Consider the following 15056-nt stretch of genomic DNA (forward strand, 5'->3'; position numbering starts at 1 on the left):
AAAAAAAAAAAAAAAAAAAAAAAAAAAAAAAAAATTAATATTATGTTATATTATATATATATATAATAAATGGAATGTATAAACAAATGTTATTTATTAGAACCGAAAGAGTTTCCCAAAAAAAAAAAAAAAAAAAAAAAAAAAATATACATATATATTATATATACTTACCATAAAATGTATATGGTTCCGTTGGCATATAAAATATTTTTTAAAGTGTGCTCTCCTTTTTATAAATAATTTAATGAACATATAAACTAATAATTTATTGAATGTGAATAATGTAGAATATTTTATAAAATATATATAATATATAATATATATATATATTATACATATATATTATATTTATGTATGTGTAGAGAGTACGGGATATTTTATTTATAATAATATAATTCCATGTGACAAAAAAGAAACATTAATTAAAGGTACATATATATATATATATATATATATATATATATATATATATTTATTTATTTATTTATTATATAAATCTTCCCTTTTGAGGTACAAAGATTATAGGATGATCCGTTATGTTAATAAACTAAAAAGAATTAATAGAAAAGGAATATATAAATTACATGTAGAGAATGACAAAATTATTGACATGCCCTTGTTCTTAGTTGAACACATATATATTAGAAAAAAAAAAGAATTGATAAAGCTATTACACGAAGCTATACATTTTGACAGAGAACATTTTTTTAATAATTATAAGAAAGTGTTATTAAATAAAAAGGAATGGAAAAATAAAAATGATTTCAAGGATTATGTAAATAATATAAAAGAAGAATTTAATCTCATGAATATAAGTAATAAAAATGATAATTGTCATAGTAATACTAATATTATATATTCTGAGGAACATTGTAGTAGAAATACTTTTGAAAATTGTAAGTTATCATCAATTATTAAAGATAAAATAAATAATTCTTCAAATAATTATATGAACCCTTATAAATATAATAATGAAGAATATGATGAGTTGATAATACAATTATCAAAATTATATCCTGATGAAGAAGTCTTTAATAATACAACTCTTCTTTTGGATTGTTTTCAGTCTATCGAAGAAGAAAATTATGTTAATTATTATCTAGAAGAAAAATTAAAATACAATAATATAAATAAAATATATGATGACAAAAATTTATATAATGAAGATATATATAATTATTATGATTTAATAGGTTATATACCTAATGATTTATTTTTCTCATGTATTAAAAATAGAATAATATCTATAAAAAAATATTTTTCATATAGCGAACTTTTTTCTCTTATTTTTTTATTTCATAAAAGGAATGACATGAGATCAATTATTTTATTGATAGAAGAATATATAAAAAAAATGTGTAATGAAAAGGATAGAATTGTTAATAATAAGCATATTATATATATCTTAAATATTTTTATTAAAATGAAAAATAATAAAAGTAATATTAGTACTGGTAATATTTGTAGTAGTAGTAAGTATATATTTTCTTATTTATTAAGAAATGTCTATATTAACCTTACATATAACAATTTAAAATTATTAACATTATGCTTTACCTGTTTATCCAGAATAAATTCATATAATGTTTTATTTTATGAACACGTCTCTAGCTTTATAAATAATATTTCTACCCTTTCAACCTTATCATGTTCTATGATATTACACAGTATAGGTTATTATAAATTTTATATGAAAAAAATAAAAGGACGCTTATTTGAGCAGATACGAAATTACAAACAAATAAAAAAAAAAAAAAAAAAAATTATTCATGATAAAAATCAAACAATTATAGACCAAAAAAAGGGGAATTTTGAAAAAGAATATAATATTACAAACTATATAACATATAATAATAATAATAATAATAATAATAATAATTATAATAATTATAATAATAATAAATCTCTTGACGAAAGTCAAAAAAATAATCATTTATATGATAAAAACGAATCGACACACACACACCATATTAGAAATCAAAATTGTTATAAGAATATAGGTGAAAGATATATAATAAGCTTTGATTTCTCAAGAGAACATATGAATATAATAAAAAACCTAGAAAATAAAATTATTGAAAAATTAATATGTTCCAATATTCAAGATATAGATTCTAAAAGTATTAGTAGTATTTTCCATTATTATTATTTATCACAAAAGGTTTTCTTAAATTTAAAGGATCAAGAATTATTTAATAAATTACTGAATATTTTAATTCATAATAACGTGAATTTTATCACACCACGACATTTTCTTATGTGCTCATATACATTAATTCTTCATAAATATTTTACAAATATAAATATAGCATCTTATTTTCTTTTTCAGTGTGCTAAATTAATGAAGTTATTAAAAAAGCAAATTTATATAGACAACTTATTTTTTATTTTAATAGGCTTTTCACAAAACGAGTTAATCTTTTATAACAACAAAAAGAACCATATGAATGGTACAGGAGTAATATATATTGATAATAATAATAATAAGATTTGTAATTATAAAATAGAAAAAAATAAATATATTGATATATTACAAAAATCGCAATATGAATTAAATCTTTTAATAAACCAAAATAATGTTACACCTGCTAGTTCAAGAGCAGCTATTTTATATATATTTAATGAAATAACAAACTTAGATTATGAATTAAATACAAAACAAATTGTTTTATTTCTACAATTATTATCATCCTTTAATATAAAGTTTAGCAAAGATATTAAGCAAAAATTATTTTCTCTTATAATTAATAAGACACACCTTTTAATAAAACATGTACATTTTATTTTACCAGGAGCAATAAAAATATATGGAATTACAAGTAATTATATGAAAACTATCTGTTTGAATTTTCTTGAAAAAATGGATAATGAAATAAATAGAATTTATAATTTGTTAGAAAATGGGGAGTTCGATATGATTTATAATTTTACCAAAACAAGTAATATAAATGACAATGTAGAATATTGTTTTATATTAGATATTAATATATTATCCGAGATATTATATATATTTGATCAAATAGATGTAAATAAAAAAAATTTTATAGACAACCTGACCAACATGTTATATTTTAATAATTATTATCTTCTTACATATAAGAAAAACAATTTTAATTCATTTGTTTATCTGTTGCATTATATTTCCTCATCATATAGTAATGAAAAAAAAATAAATAAACTAAAACTTTTTCTTTATACAAATATATCTGAATATTTGAATATGGCATTTAAGGAATATCTAGATCATATAAAAGTAGATAGAGATTACATAAGTCATATAAACAAAAATGAGGACAATAATTCCCATGAAGAAAATAAAAACAAAATTATAGAAAACATGAATCTATCAAATAATGAGAATAGAAATAATTATTTTAATCAAGTTACACATAATATATTAAATGATAAAATATATATGAAAGATTTGATCTTATTATTGGATTCAATCAGAATTAATAAAGCATACGATCACACATTACTCATTAATAATTTGATTAATATTGTAAGTTTTGAATAAGGAAAAATAAAAAAAAAGAAATATATATATATATTTATTTATTTATTTATATTTATATTTATATAACATAAAATATAATCCCACATTCTCTCTTTTTATATACACAGATGAACACTGAAAAAATAACCTTACTCTCGGATGAAGATGTAGAGTTAATAAATTATATTTTTATAGACATGGGATTAATGAATAATCCAATAATGAGTGAAGCAAAGTAAAAATAAAAAAATTAAAGTTCAAATTATGAACTATAACTTAAATGGATATTATGAAAATATTGGAAAATGTAAATGTTATATATATATATATATATATATGTATGTATTTATTTATTTATATATATGTAAATTTTTTTTTTTTATATATATTCTTAGGAAAAGAGGCTTAAGCATGGCATTAAACGGTTAATATTATAGACGTATGTAAAATGGATAAAATTGTCTTATTTAAAATTTTTTTTGTTTTTAAATGTTTATATTTTTACCTGACTTGTTCATATAATTTTGTAGAACAAGCTATTTTTTTTTTTTTTTTTTTTTTTTTTTTTTTGTAATATATTTAGTTATTAATTAATCCTTAAGGTAATTATAGTTTTTAAACATTTTATTACTCAGATTAAAAGATTTTTAATATAACATAAGAGTTACATTAGACCAATTGAAAAAAAAAGAAAAAAAAAGTATATATATATATTATATATATATATATCAAAATGTTTTACATTAATTTAAATATTATTCTATATGTGATAAAATTTTAATTTTTTTTTTTTTTTTAAATATATAAAACGGACATACCATTAATATGACTGAATTTCAAAAAAAAAAAAATAAATAAATAAAATAATCACATATTTTCAAAAGTATTAATTATATTTACATTTCTTTTAAATATATTTGTGCAATATTCTTCCGAATTTTGCTCTGTCATGTTAAACAAATCATATTTTTGAAAATTAATTATAACATTCCATAATATATTTCCTTTGACATACTTTTTTAACTGTTTTATGAAAACACTAAAGATAATTTTTTTTAATTTATAACTTTCAAGGAATGCTTTTTTAATTTTAAAAATTCTGTATAAGAAAAGGAATGATTCCGAATAGCAACTCAATTCTAAGAGTACCAAACTCAGTAGAAAATTGGCTAGTACATGTTGATCATTTAAATTGATAGTTAATTTAATACAATTAAGAAAATCATAAATCCATTTACTTTTGTACAAATTTGGATTTAGAAAGATAACATTCTTAAAAATATATTTTTCTTTATGGTTTAATTTTTGATAATAGTTAATATAATTTTTATCGATTTTTTTTTTTTTTTTTTTCTTTGGATTTATAGAAGTATCTGTATTTGATGAAGAGTATTTTTCATCTACTCTTTCTTTTTTTGTGGTACTGCTGTAGGTGCCTTTAGAGTAGTTATAATATTCATTATGTGTTGTATTATCATTATGTGTTCTATGTGTGTCATTTTTTTCGTTTTGACATTTTTTGATATCGTTCAACATGTTATTATTGGACTTATCATATTCAATTACAAAATTGTTCTGTTCATAGACATATACATATTTCCCATTGTGAATATATGAGAAATCAAAATTAAAGAAATTTTTTAGGAAAGCAAAATATTTACTATTGTTTCTATAAATTTTAAACGCCTCAAGAAATTTTTCGTTAGCCCAGATAAGATTTTGCTTAAGTGTAATTATATTACCTACATGTAGTTGATCAGTCATATTTCTGCAATGGAAATGTATATGAGACGAGATATTTGAATGATGTAATTGAAGGAATTCTTTCTTATAATTGAGATTTGTTATATTAAAAAATTTTTTGGATGAATATAACAATGATTTAAAATTATTTAATAAATTATCGAAAAGGTCAACCATATTATAGTTATAATAATTATTATGATGATCATTATTATCATCATTATTAGCACCATTATATTCATAATTATTAGCACCATTATATTCATAATTATTAGCATCATTATTATCACCATTATTTTGATTACTTTTGTGGGAAACTATTAAATTGTTGGTCAACACATTTGACAAAAATCCGACCGCTTCATTTTTATAATAATATTTTGAATTGAATGTAATAAAAAAATGAACATAACAATTATTGAGAATATTTTGAAAATGTGTATTTATATAATCTGAATCATGAAATATATGAGCACATATATTTGTACCTATAAGATGTTGAAAGTTTTGTGTAGAAAGTCCATTAATATTTAAACATTGAAGAAATTCATATTTATTTATAAATTCAAATGGTAAACATGCATATATAAAATTGTCATTTTTTTCATTATCTGTTTTAATAAATGATACTTTTTCATCGTCATATATATCATTTTTTATGGAATATATTTTAATAAAAAAACATTTCTGTTCAAAATCCAATTTATATATCCATCCTTTAACTAGCGAATTTTTTCTCACATTTTCTAAAAGTTTTTTTTTACCTGACTGGTCATCTAATATGATTAATCTATTATAGCTAGCTGCATTATTTATTTTAAAATTTCCATTTGACGTTTCATTAACAGATGACTTATATTCTTGTAAATAATTATTAATGTTTGTATGAGTATCATTTTGCTTTTCTAGATTTGTATATATAAAATTATTATTTTTTTTATTTTGATGAGAATGATTTTGTACAGTTCTTAGGTTAAAAGATGGTTGGTATTTTTCATTCTTTTTTATATTATCAATTATATATATATATTTAAAATATTGACTATTTGAATTTTCCATAATAGCTCCATAATTAATATGAAAATTATTATTTATGAAAGGTATAAAAGAAATATCACAAAATCCTGTATCTTCATTATTTTTTATTTCTTCTTCAAAAAAATGTTTTTTTTTTTGGAGTTTATTTTCATATTTTATATTACTTATGTGTAGTTTCATATTATGTTTGTCCTTATAAATATTTTTTAATTTTTGGCCAATATAATTTTTTTCCTTTTTAATTTTTATATGTATTTTTTTCCCTATCCCATTTATAATGTATTTACTATGTAAGTTCTTTTTTTTTCTTTTGTCATACATTTGTGATACACGTTGTAAGGTGAAATTATAATGTGAAGAATTGTTATGTTTACCCATATAAATATTACTATTATGATTATTAATAAGATTACTATTATTATTACTATTATTATTACTATTATTATTACTATTATTATTATTAATATTAATATTATTATTAATATTATTATTAATATTATTACCATTATTATTATCCTTATTGTTGATATATTTTTTTGTTATTTTTCTTTTATTCTGATTGGTGTCCTTATTAGGCACATTTGTTGAGGCATTATTTTTTAGATATGTTATCATAGTATCTCTTATATTTTTAGATGAGACATAATTAACATTTATAAAATCATAATAATTATTTGTAACATTTTCATCGAAATTTTGTAAAAAATATTTACATATATTATGAATAGATTTATTATCTTCTATAATTTTAAAACTATTATCTATTTCGTCAACTAATAAGTTACAATAATTTGTTATATAATTTTTTTCTTCATATAATTTATAAATATCATCAAAATGATGATTCTCTCTTTTATTTAAATCTTTTAATTTTTTATTTTTATAAAAGAAATCTTCATTGTATTTCTTGAAAAAAGGAATCTCATCTTTTATCTCTTCTAAGAGTTGTTCGTATGCAGATTTTTCGTAGCACTTCATTTTGTTTTAAAAGGATAAAAAAGAAATATATACATATATACATATATACATATATATATATATATATATATATATAATTATTTAATATGTGTGTAAGATCTTCGATGATGATAAGAATCTACTAGTAATAACAGATGGACATATTAAAAAATATATTTATTCATAGACAACAAGAAAAAAAAAAAAATTCAGAAAAATAAATTACACATAATGGTAAGAAATATGTGTCAATGATTATCATACGAAAAAAAATAAAAAAATTGTTATTTCACAGATTAAAAATAAGTTGTAAAAAAAAAAGATTACTTATCTATATAAAACACTAATTATAAAAAGGAACATGTTTTATATTTCTTTTTTATCTTCTTCTATTATATATTAATATATTAAAAAGTTAACACATAAAAAAAAAAGATGTAACATTAATAAAAGATAAATTAAAAAAAAAAAAAAAAAAATTAAAACATATACTGATTATATTTAAAAAAATGTGGAAGGATTTAAAATATTATGGAAAGTAAAAAGAAATATATGGATATGTATAATATAAAATATTTATAAATAAAATATAAATATTACATATATATATATATATATAATTATATAAATTACATATTTGTGTTGATTATATATTTCTTTTATGTTTAACGTTATAAAAATTTAATTTTAAAAAATAAGTATTATTTTATAATGAAACAAAAAAAAAAAAAAAGAAAAATAATAATTCAACAAATATTATATATATATATATTATATATACATATGTAAATTATATATATGAATTTTATATTTATATATAATATGTCATATACATGTAGATTAATAGAATATTATAGTTGGTTGAGAACGTTTCTTTTTTTTTTTCAAGGAAAAAATAAGAGCCTTTATAAATTATTGATATTTAAGTATTTTCAAAATTATATATTTTGTTTATAAGTATACAGAAAAGTTTTTGGGGGAAAAAAAAAAAAAAATAATAAATGAAGGAATAAAAAAAAAAGATTAAAGAATTAAGATATATATATATATATTATATATATATATAATATATATATTAATAAAAGAAAAAACAGAGGAAAAAAAAGTATATTTAAAAAATATATTATATATATTATTATGTTTTAAATATTTATTTATATATTATATTATAAATTTTTTTTTTTATTTTTATTTCTGTTATAAGAAACATTTCTTCTTATATTTTTTTTTCATTGTGGAATATATGGGAATGTTTTAAATTATAAATATTATTTAAGAATATGCTTTTTCTATTTATGAAAAAGAGAAATAATTATAAAACATAAAAAAATAATATATACATATATTTAATATTATATATTTTTTACATATTATATAGGGTTTGTTTGTTTATATATTTTCTTCATTTTTAAAATATGTATTAATTTTTTCATATAAATTATTATAAATTGTGACCTTATAAATATTTTTTATTTATCAATCGGCAAACACATAAATATAAATATATATATAAATATATGTTTATATTTATTTATTTTTATTATTTTCTTTGTTGTATAGCTTTGTGTGTTTGAGAAAAGTATCTTTATGTTTAAAAGTATAATAATATTTACACACGCATATGTTATATATATATATATATATATATATATATATAATATTTATTTAGCTTTTGTTGTTTTTATATTTTTATATTTTAATATTTTACAATTTATTGGTAAATTAAAAAAATAATGAGAAGTAAATATAATATTCTAATTTACAAGAAAAAAAAGAAGCACCTAAGATTGGATGTATTGCTCTTTTTTGTTTATCTTATATTTTTGAATTTAATTTTACAAAATAAGAAATTTGAAGCCCAACGAAAAGATTATGAATATATTGAAATTTTGAAAAATAAAAATGTGAATGAGGAAACATTTGTTCATGTAAAAAGATTTGAACCCACTTCTTCTGATTTGGGTAGTATAGGAAAAGAGGACGTTTTAGAAGAAAATAATTATAATGTTAAAAGTATTAATAATATTGAACGTAGAAATGATAATATGAATGTAGTTAATAATGAAGGGGTATATAATAAATATATAAAAGAGAATGAAGAGATTATTGGTGATAATGAAAAAAAAGAAAAAAGGGAAAAAACTTTTGAGAATAATGATTTTAAGAATGAGAAATCATTTAAACCTATAATAGTAGGAAAATATAATTTAATATACATATTTTATAGTATAGAATTTATATGTTTATTGTTGTTTATATTTTTACATTTTTTACTTTTTCTTTTATCACAATGGAATATAAAAATAAATTTGTTTATATCATATAAATCATTATATAGTAAGAATAAGGAAAAGTATTTATATAATTTAAAGAATTTCTGTACACACGTGTATATTGAACCGTGTATTATAAAAAGTGAAGAAGGCATTGGTATATATGATAAAAATAGATATAATATGGATTGTAACTTTTATAAACCTAAATCCGAATTAATAGAATTAAAAAAGGTTGATAATGATATATATTTCTTTTATAAACAGAAGAAATATATTTTTAATTATAAGACATTTATATTTGAATCACTTAAACATTTTGATACTTTCAACTTGTCTTTTTATATGAATTGGAAAGGATTATTAGATTATCCTAAAGGGGAGGATATAAATAAAATGGATATGTATAATAATAGAATGATGAGGGATATAAACGAAAGCGTGACATGTAATAATATAGAGAGTGTAATAAAGAAATTAGATATTTTATATATATCACATAGTGATAAGAAAGGGAATTTAAATATAGATGAGAAGGTAGATGATGTAAATTTTAATCGTAATGATTTTATTGCCAAAGAGAAGAATGTACATAATATATATGATATGAATAAAAAATATATGATAAATATAAAATATCGAGGTAAAACAAATAAAGGAAATAATAATTTTATAGATATATTAAAGAATGATAATATGTGTGAAAAGGATATTAAGAAGAATGATATATTTGGAGATTATGATAAGGATGTAATGGATGATGGGGATGATTTACATGACAATAATGTAGATAGAAATGTTATTTATAGGAATAAAGAAAGATTAGATAAAATGAGTAATAAAAAAAAAGTACATACCATAGAAAATAGTATAGATAATGATGTTAGAAGGAATGATCATGTTAATAACAATTCATATAATTTTTATTATAAGAAGAGTTCTTTTGAAATACCATATGATATATTTGTACATAATAATGTTGAAAAGTATGGTGAAAATATATATGATATACCTTGTCCCTGTTTTAAAGAATTATTATACGAATCTATGTTGTCTCCCTTTTTTATATTTCAATTTTTTAGTATAGTATTATGGATGTTAGATAGTTATTGGTACTTTGGTATTTTCTCTATATTTATTTTAATAATTTTGGAATCTCAGCTAATTAACAAACGTATACGAGAATTTAATATGATAAATGGAATGAAGGTGGATCCTCAGGATGTGTATGTGTATCGTAATTTACGATGGAATGTTATGAAATCAAATAAGTTATTACCTGGTGATATATATATATTAACAAATGATATGACTGCGACAGATAATAATATATGTACATGCGAAACGTTATTAATTGATGGAACCTGTATAACAGATGAATCTATATTGACAGGAGAATCTGTTCCTTTAATAAAGTCATGTATAGATAAAAGTGTAATAAATAAACACAACAACAATAATAATAATAGTTATAATAATAATAGTTATAATAATAATAGTTATAATAATAATAATAGTTATAATAATAATGGTTATAATAATAATGGTTATAATAATAATGGTTATAATAATAATGGTTGTAATAATAATAGTTATAATAATAATGCTTATAATAATAATAGTTATAGTAATAATAGTTATAGTAATAATAGTTATAGTAATACATTTATTGGAGATGATAATGTCGAAAGGTTAAATTATAAAAATTGTGAAAATAATAAAAATGAATTTATAAAAAAAAAAGAATGTGATTATGAGAGAAGTAATTTTTGTAATTCTTTATTTAGTAATAGACTTGATATAAAAAATAAACATAAGAAACATATCGTATATGCAGGAACAAATATATTAATGACTAAAAATGAAAATAATAAATTTAATGGTAAGAAGTTACCAGTGAATGGTTGTTTAGGTATAGTTTTAAGAAGTGGATTTTCTACATATCAAGGTAAATTAGTACGTACTATAATAAATACATCTGAGAAAGTAAATTCATCAAGTATTGATTCTATAATTTTCCTTATGATATTATTATTATTTTCTATATGTTCAAGTGGATATGTTGTATATAGTGTATTAAAAACAAATGAAGAAAGAAACTTATATAAATTATTATTATCCGTATCACATATTATAACAGCTGTTATACCTCCAGAATTTCCCATAACTCTTTCGCTAGCAGTAACTATATCTATTGTATATTTATACAATATGAAGATTTATTGTACTGAGCCTTTTAGATTACCTTTTTCGGGAAAGACCAATATATGTGCTTTTGACAAAACAGGAACATTAACAGAAGATAATATGATAGTCTTAGGTTTATTTGGATTAGATGGTAATTTAAAACGAATAAATGAAATTAATGAATCCATAATAAATAAACAGAAAATACCTTTTTTTTCTTTATCTGTAATAGCTGGTTGTCATTCTATATGTACATTAAATAACAAATTATTAGGTGATCCTTTAGAAAAAAATTCTTTTCTAAAATTAAAATGTGTGATGAAAAGTTTGAACCATACATATGTATATACAAATAATAATAATAAAATTAACAATAATAATAATATTAACAATAATAATAATAATATTGTGGATAAAAAATTTGAAAAAAAGAATGAGAAAAAAATAAAAAATCAATCCTTAGAAAATTTCCAAATCGTCAAAAGATTCTTTTTTTCGTCAGAGTTACAAAGAATGACATGCATTATATTGCATGAGGGTTCTCAACACGATTGGTATGGGGACGAATACGAAACGGATACTTGTGATTCGGACGAACAAAATGAAGAAGAGTATAAAAATACAAAACAGCATGTATTACATAATAATGGACATGAGATCTATAAGTCTACTCCTTATAAAGAAAGTGCTGAGATGTTAAGAAAATTAAAAAGAAAAAATAATAATGAATATGATACTCAAAGTGATGATGATGCTGATCAGAATTATGATCTACCTAATAATGATATACATCATAACGATATTTGTTATAAGCAGACGGAGAAGCAAAAGAAAAAGAAAAAGAAAATTAAAAATATTCTTTTTGTTAAAAAAAAGAAAGAAACTAACGATAAAGTTGTAAAACAATATTTAGTTGTAAGCAAAGGTTCTCCTGAAATAATGAAAAGGTTTTTAAAAAAAGTACCAGAACATTATGATGAGGTATTAAATAGTTTATCCATAAAAGGATATCGTGTTTTATGTTTAGCTGTAAATGTTTTGGATAATAATATGTATAAAGAAAATATTTCAAGGGAAGAGGTTGAAAAAGATTTATATTTTTGCGGTTTCTTAACATTTATATGTCCCATAAAAGTTACTACACCTAATTATATATTACATATAAAAAATGCGGGAATTAAGAATATAATGATAACAGGAGATAATGCTTTGACAGCTTGTCAGGTTTCTCAAGATGTTAATATTATACCTAATGTAACATGTAAAGAAATTTTAATTCTTAAATTGAATGAGGTAATATCATATGACATCTTAGAAGAAAAAAGAACAAACGTGATACATATGATGACGATTCATAATAATCATAGATGTGATACGCATGAGAGTGAGGATGTGTGTAAAAATAATATGAATTCTGTTGTAAAGGATTTAAGATATGATAATGGAATTTTAAAGAATGAAGACATTAAAGATTGCATTGAATTTTTAACATGTTTAAAAAATAAAGAAACGAGTGTTATATTAAAGAACCATGTAGAGAATCTCATAAGAATAATAGAAGTTAATTATAATAAGTGTAGTAATATATTATATTTTATGAATAGAGAAAACAAGAAAATATTACCATTTATTCATAATATAGACTATATTAAGGTATGTAGTGAAATATTTTCGTTGTGTATAACAGGAGATATAATTGATTATTTCTTGGAAGTGTATAAAAATAATTTACATATATTTAATGAGCTTATAAGAGGTGTGCATATATTTTGTAGGATGTCTCCGAAAAATAAAGAAATAATAATTAAAACGTTAAATAAGATTGGTTATATTACTATTATGTGTGGTGATGGGACAAACGACATGGCTGCTTTGAAGGCAGCGCATGTAGGTGTATCTTTATTAAGTATAAAAATAAGTTATAAAAATAGAGATGGGAACAAAAGAAGTGTGTTAAATGATGATAGAAAGAGTTTGTTGAATAATAATAATAATAATATGTATGGTGATGGACGTGTAAAAAGTGTATATGATAATTTAAGAGCTTCTTATTCAGAAGCAAGAAATATAATAAATAATAATAGTAATAATTTAGGAGGTATAAATTTTAGACGGTCCTATGAACAGATGAAATTATATAATGAGAAAAAGAAAGAATTAGATAAGATGTTACAATCATTGGATGATTCTTTACCATTAATAAAGTTAGGTGAAGCAAGTATAGCATCTCCATTTACATATAAAGGGAATGATATAAAATGTGTAAAAGAGATAATATCATGTGGTAGATGTGCGTTATCTAAAGTAATTATGATGTATAAATTAATGATAATAAATTCTTTAATTACAGCATTTTCTGTATCCATATTAACGTTAGATGGTGTTAAATTAAGTGATGCTCAAACAACTATTATATCATTATTATATACATGTTTAATTGTTTTAATATCAAAGACTTCTCCTTTAAAAAACATTACGAATTATTCTCCTCCGAATTCATTATTTAATTTTAGTGTTATCATATCATTATTATCGCAAATTATAATTCATTTCTCTATATTAATTTATGGTTGGAAATTAGCTTGTGCATATCGAGAAATTAATTATATACCAGATATCAAAGGAGATTTTATACCAAATTTAGTAAATACATGTATCTATTATTTAATTTATTGTATTAATTTATCCATTTTTTCTTGTAATTATGAAGGTCTACCATTCATGGTACCTATTCATAAAAATAAAGAAATTGTTTATATTTTTGCAGTCAATTTTTTTTTTCTCTTTGTTTTAGTTATGGATATATTCCCTTTCCTAAATTACTTTTTCTCTCTTGTATCCTTTCCTAATATACGTTTTAAATTCTTCTTTTTCTTCTTAATGTTGGTAGATATATTTTTGCCTTACCTAGTTACAAATCTTTTTAAATCATTGAGATTTTATATATTCCACAAATATCAAATTAATATTTAGTATACATGGAAATTTTTTATTTGCACCCCCAAAAGGAAAAACATAAAAGCATATATAAATAAAAATATGTATATTTTTTTTTATTTATAATAATTTGTATACATTTCTTGTATGTGAACATTTTGTTTAACACACCAAATTTTTAATCACATATAAATATATGTATGTATGTATGTATGTATATATGTATGTATGTATATATGTATGTATGTATATATGTATGTATGTATATATGTATGTATTTTTTCTTTTTTTTTTTTTTTTTTTTTTTTTTTTTTTTTTTTTTTTTTTTTATTTTTTTTATTTTTTTAAAAAAATTATTTTTTTTTTTTTTTTCCTTTTTTTTAATTATTTAAAATAAAAAAAATTTAAAAAAAAATTTAAAATAA

The 15056-nt window shown here is 19.7% G+C and overlaps 3 protein-coding genes across 3 annotated transcripts; 2 read left to right on the forward strand and 1 right to left on the reverse strand.

The window, feature by feature from the left end:
- Window positions 1–526: 526 nt before the first annotated feature.
- On the forward strand, window positions 527–3925 carry PRSY57_0724400 (hypothetical protein; the record flags this gene model as incomplete). Its single annotated transcript, XM_012906897.2, has 3 exons — window positions 527–3502; window positions 3625–3731; window positions 3892–3925. 3 exons carry the CDS (start codon window positions 527–529, stop codon window positions 3923–3925), a joined length of 3117 nt encoding a protein of 1038 aa, XP_012762351.2.
- Window positions 3926–4363: 438 nt separating this feature from the next.
- Window positions 4364–7255, reverse strand: PRSY57_0724500 (hypothetical protein; the record flags this gene model as incomplete). Its single annotated transcript, XM_012906898.2, has 1 exon — window positions 4364–7255. The coding sequence occupies one exon, from the start codon at window positions 7253–7255 to the stop codon at window positions 4364–4366; it is 2892 nt and encodes a 963-aa protein (XP_012762352.2).
- A 1712-nt stretch (window positions 7256–8967) lies between these two features.
- Window positions 8968–14667, forward strand: PRSY57_0724600 (cation transporting ATPase, putative; the record flags this gene model as incomplete). The annotated part of the gene is made up of 1 exon (XM_012906899.2): window positions 8968–14667. One exon carries the CDS (start codon window positions 8968–8970, stop codon window positions 14665–14667), a length of 5700 nt encoding a protein of 1899 aa, XP_012762353.2.
- Window positions 14668–15056: the final 389 nt, after the last annotated feature.

The sequence above is a fragment of the Plasmodium reichenowi genome, chromosome 7 (genome assembly GCF_001601855.1).
Source record: "Plasmodium reichenowi strain SY57 chromosome 7, whole genome shotgun sequence".
NCBI classification, from domain to species: domain Eukaryota; phylum Apicomplexa; class Aconoidasida; order Haemosporida; family Plasmodiidae; genus Plasmodium; species Plasmodium reichenowi.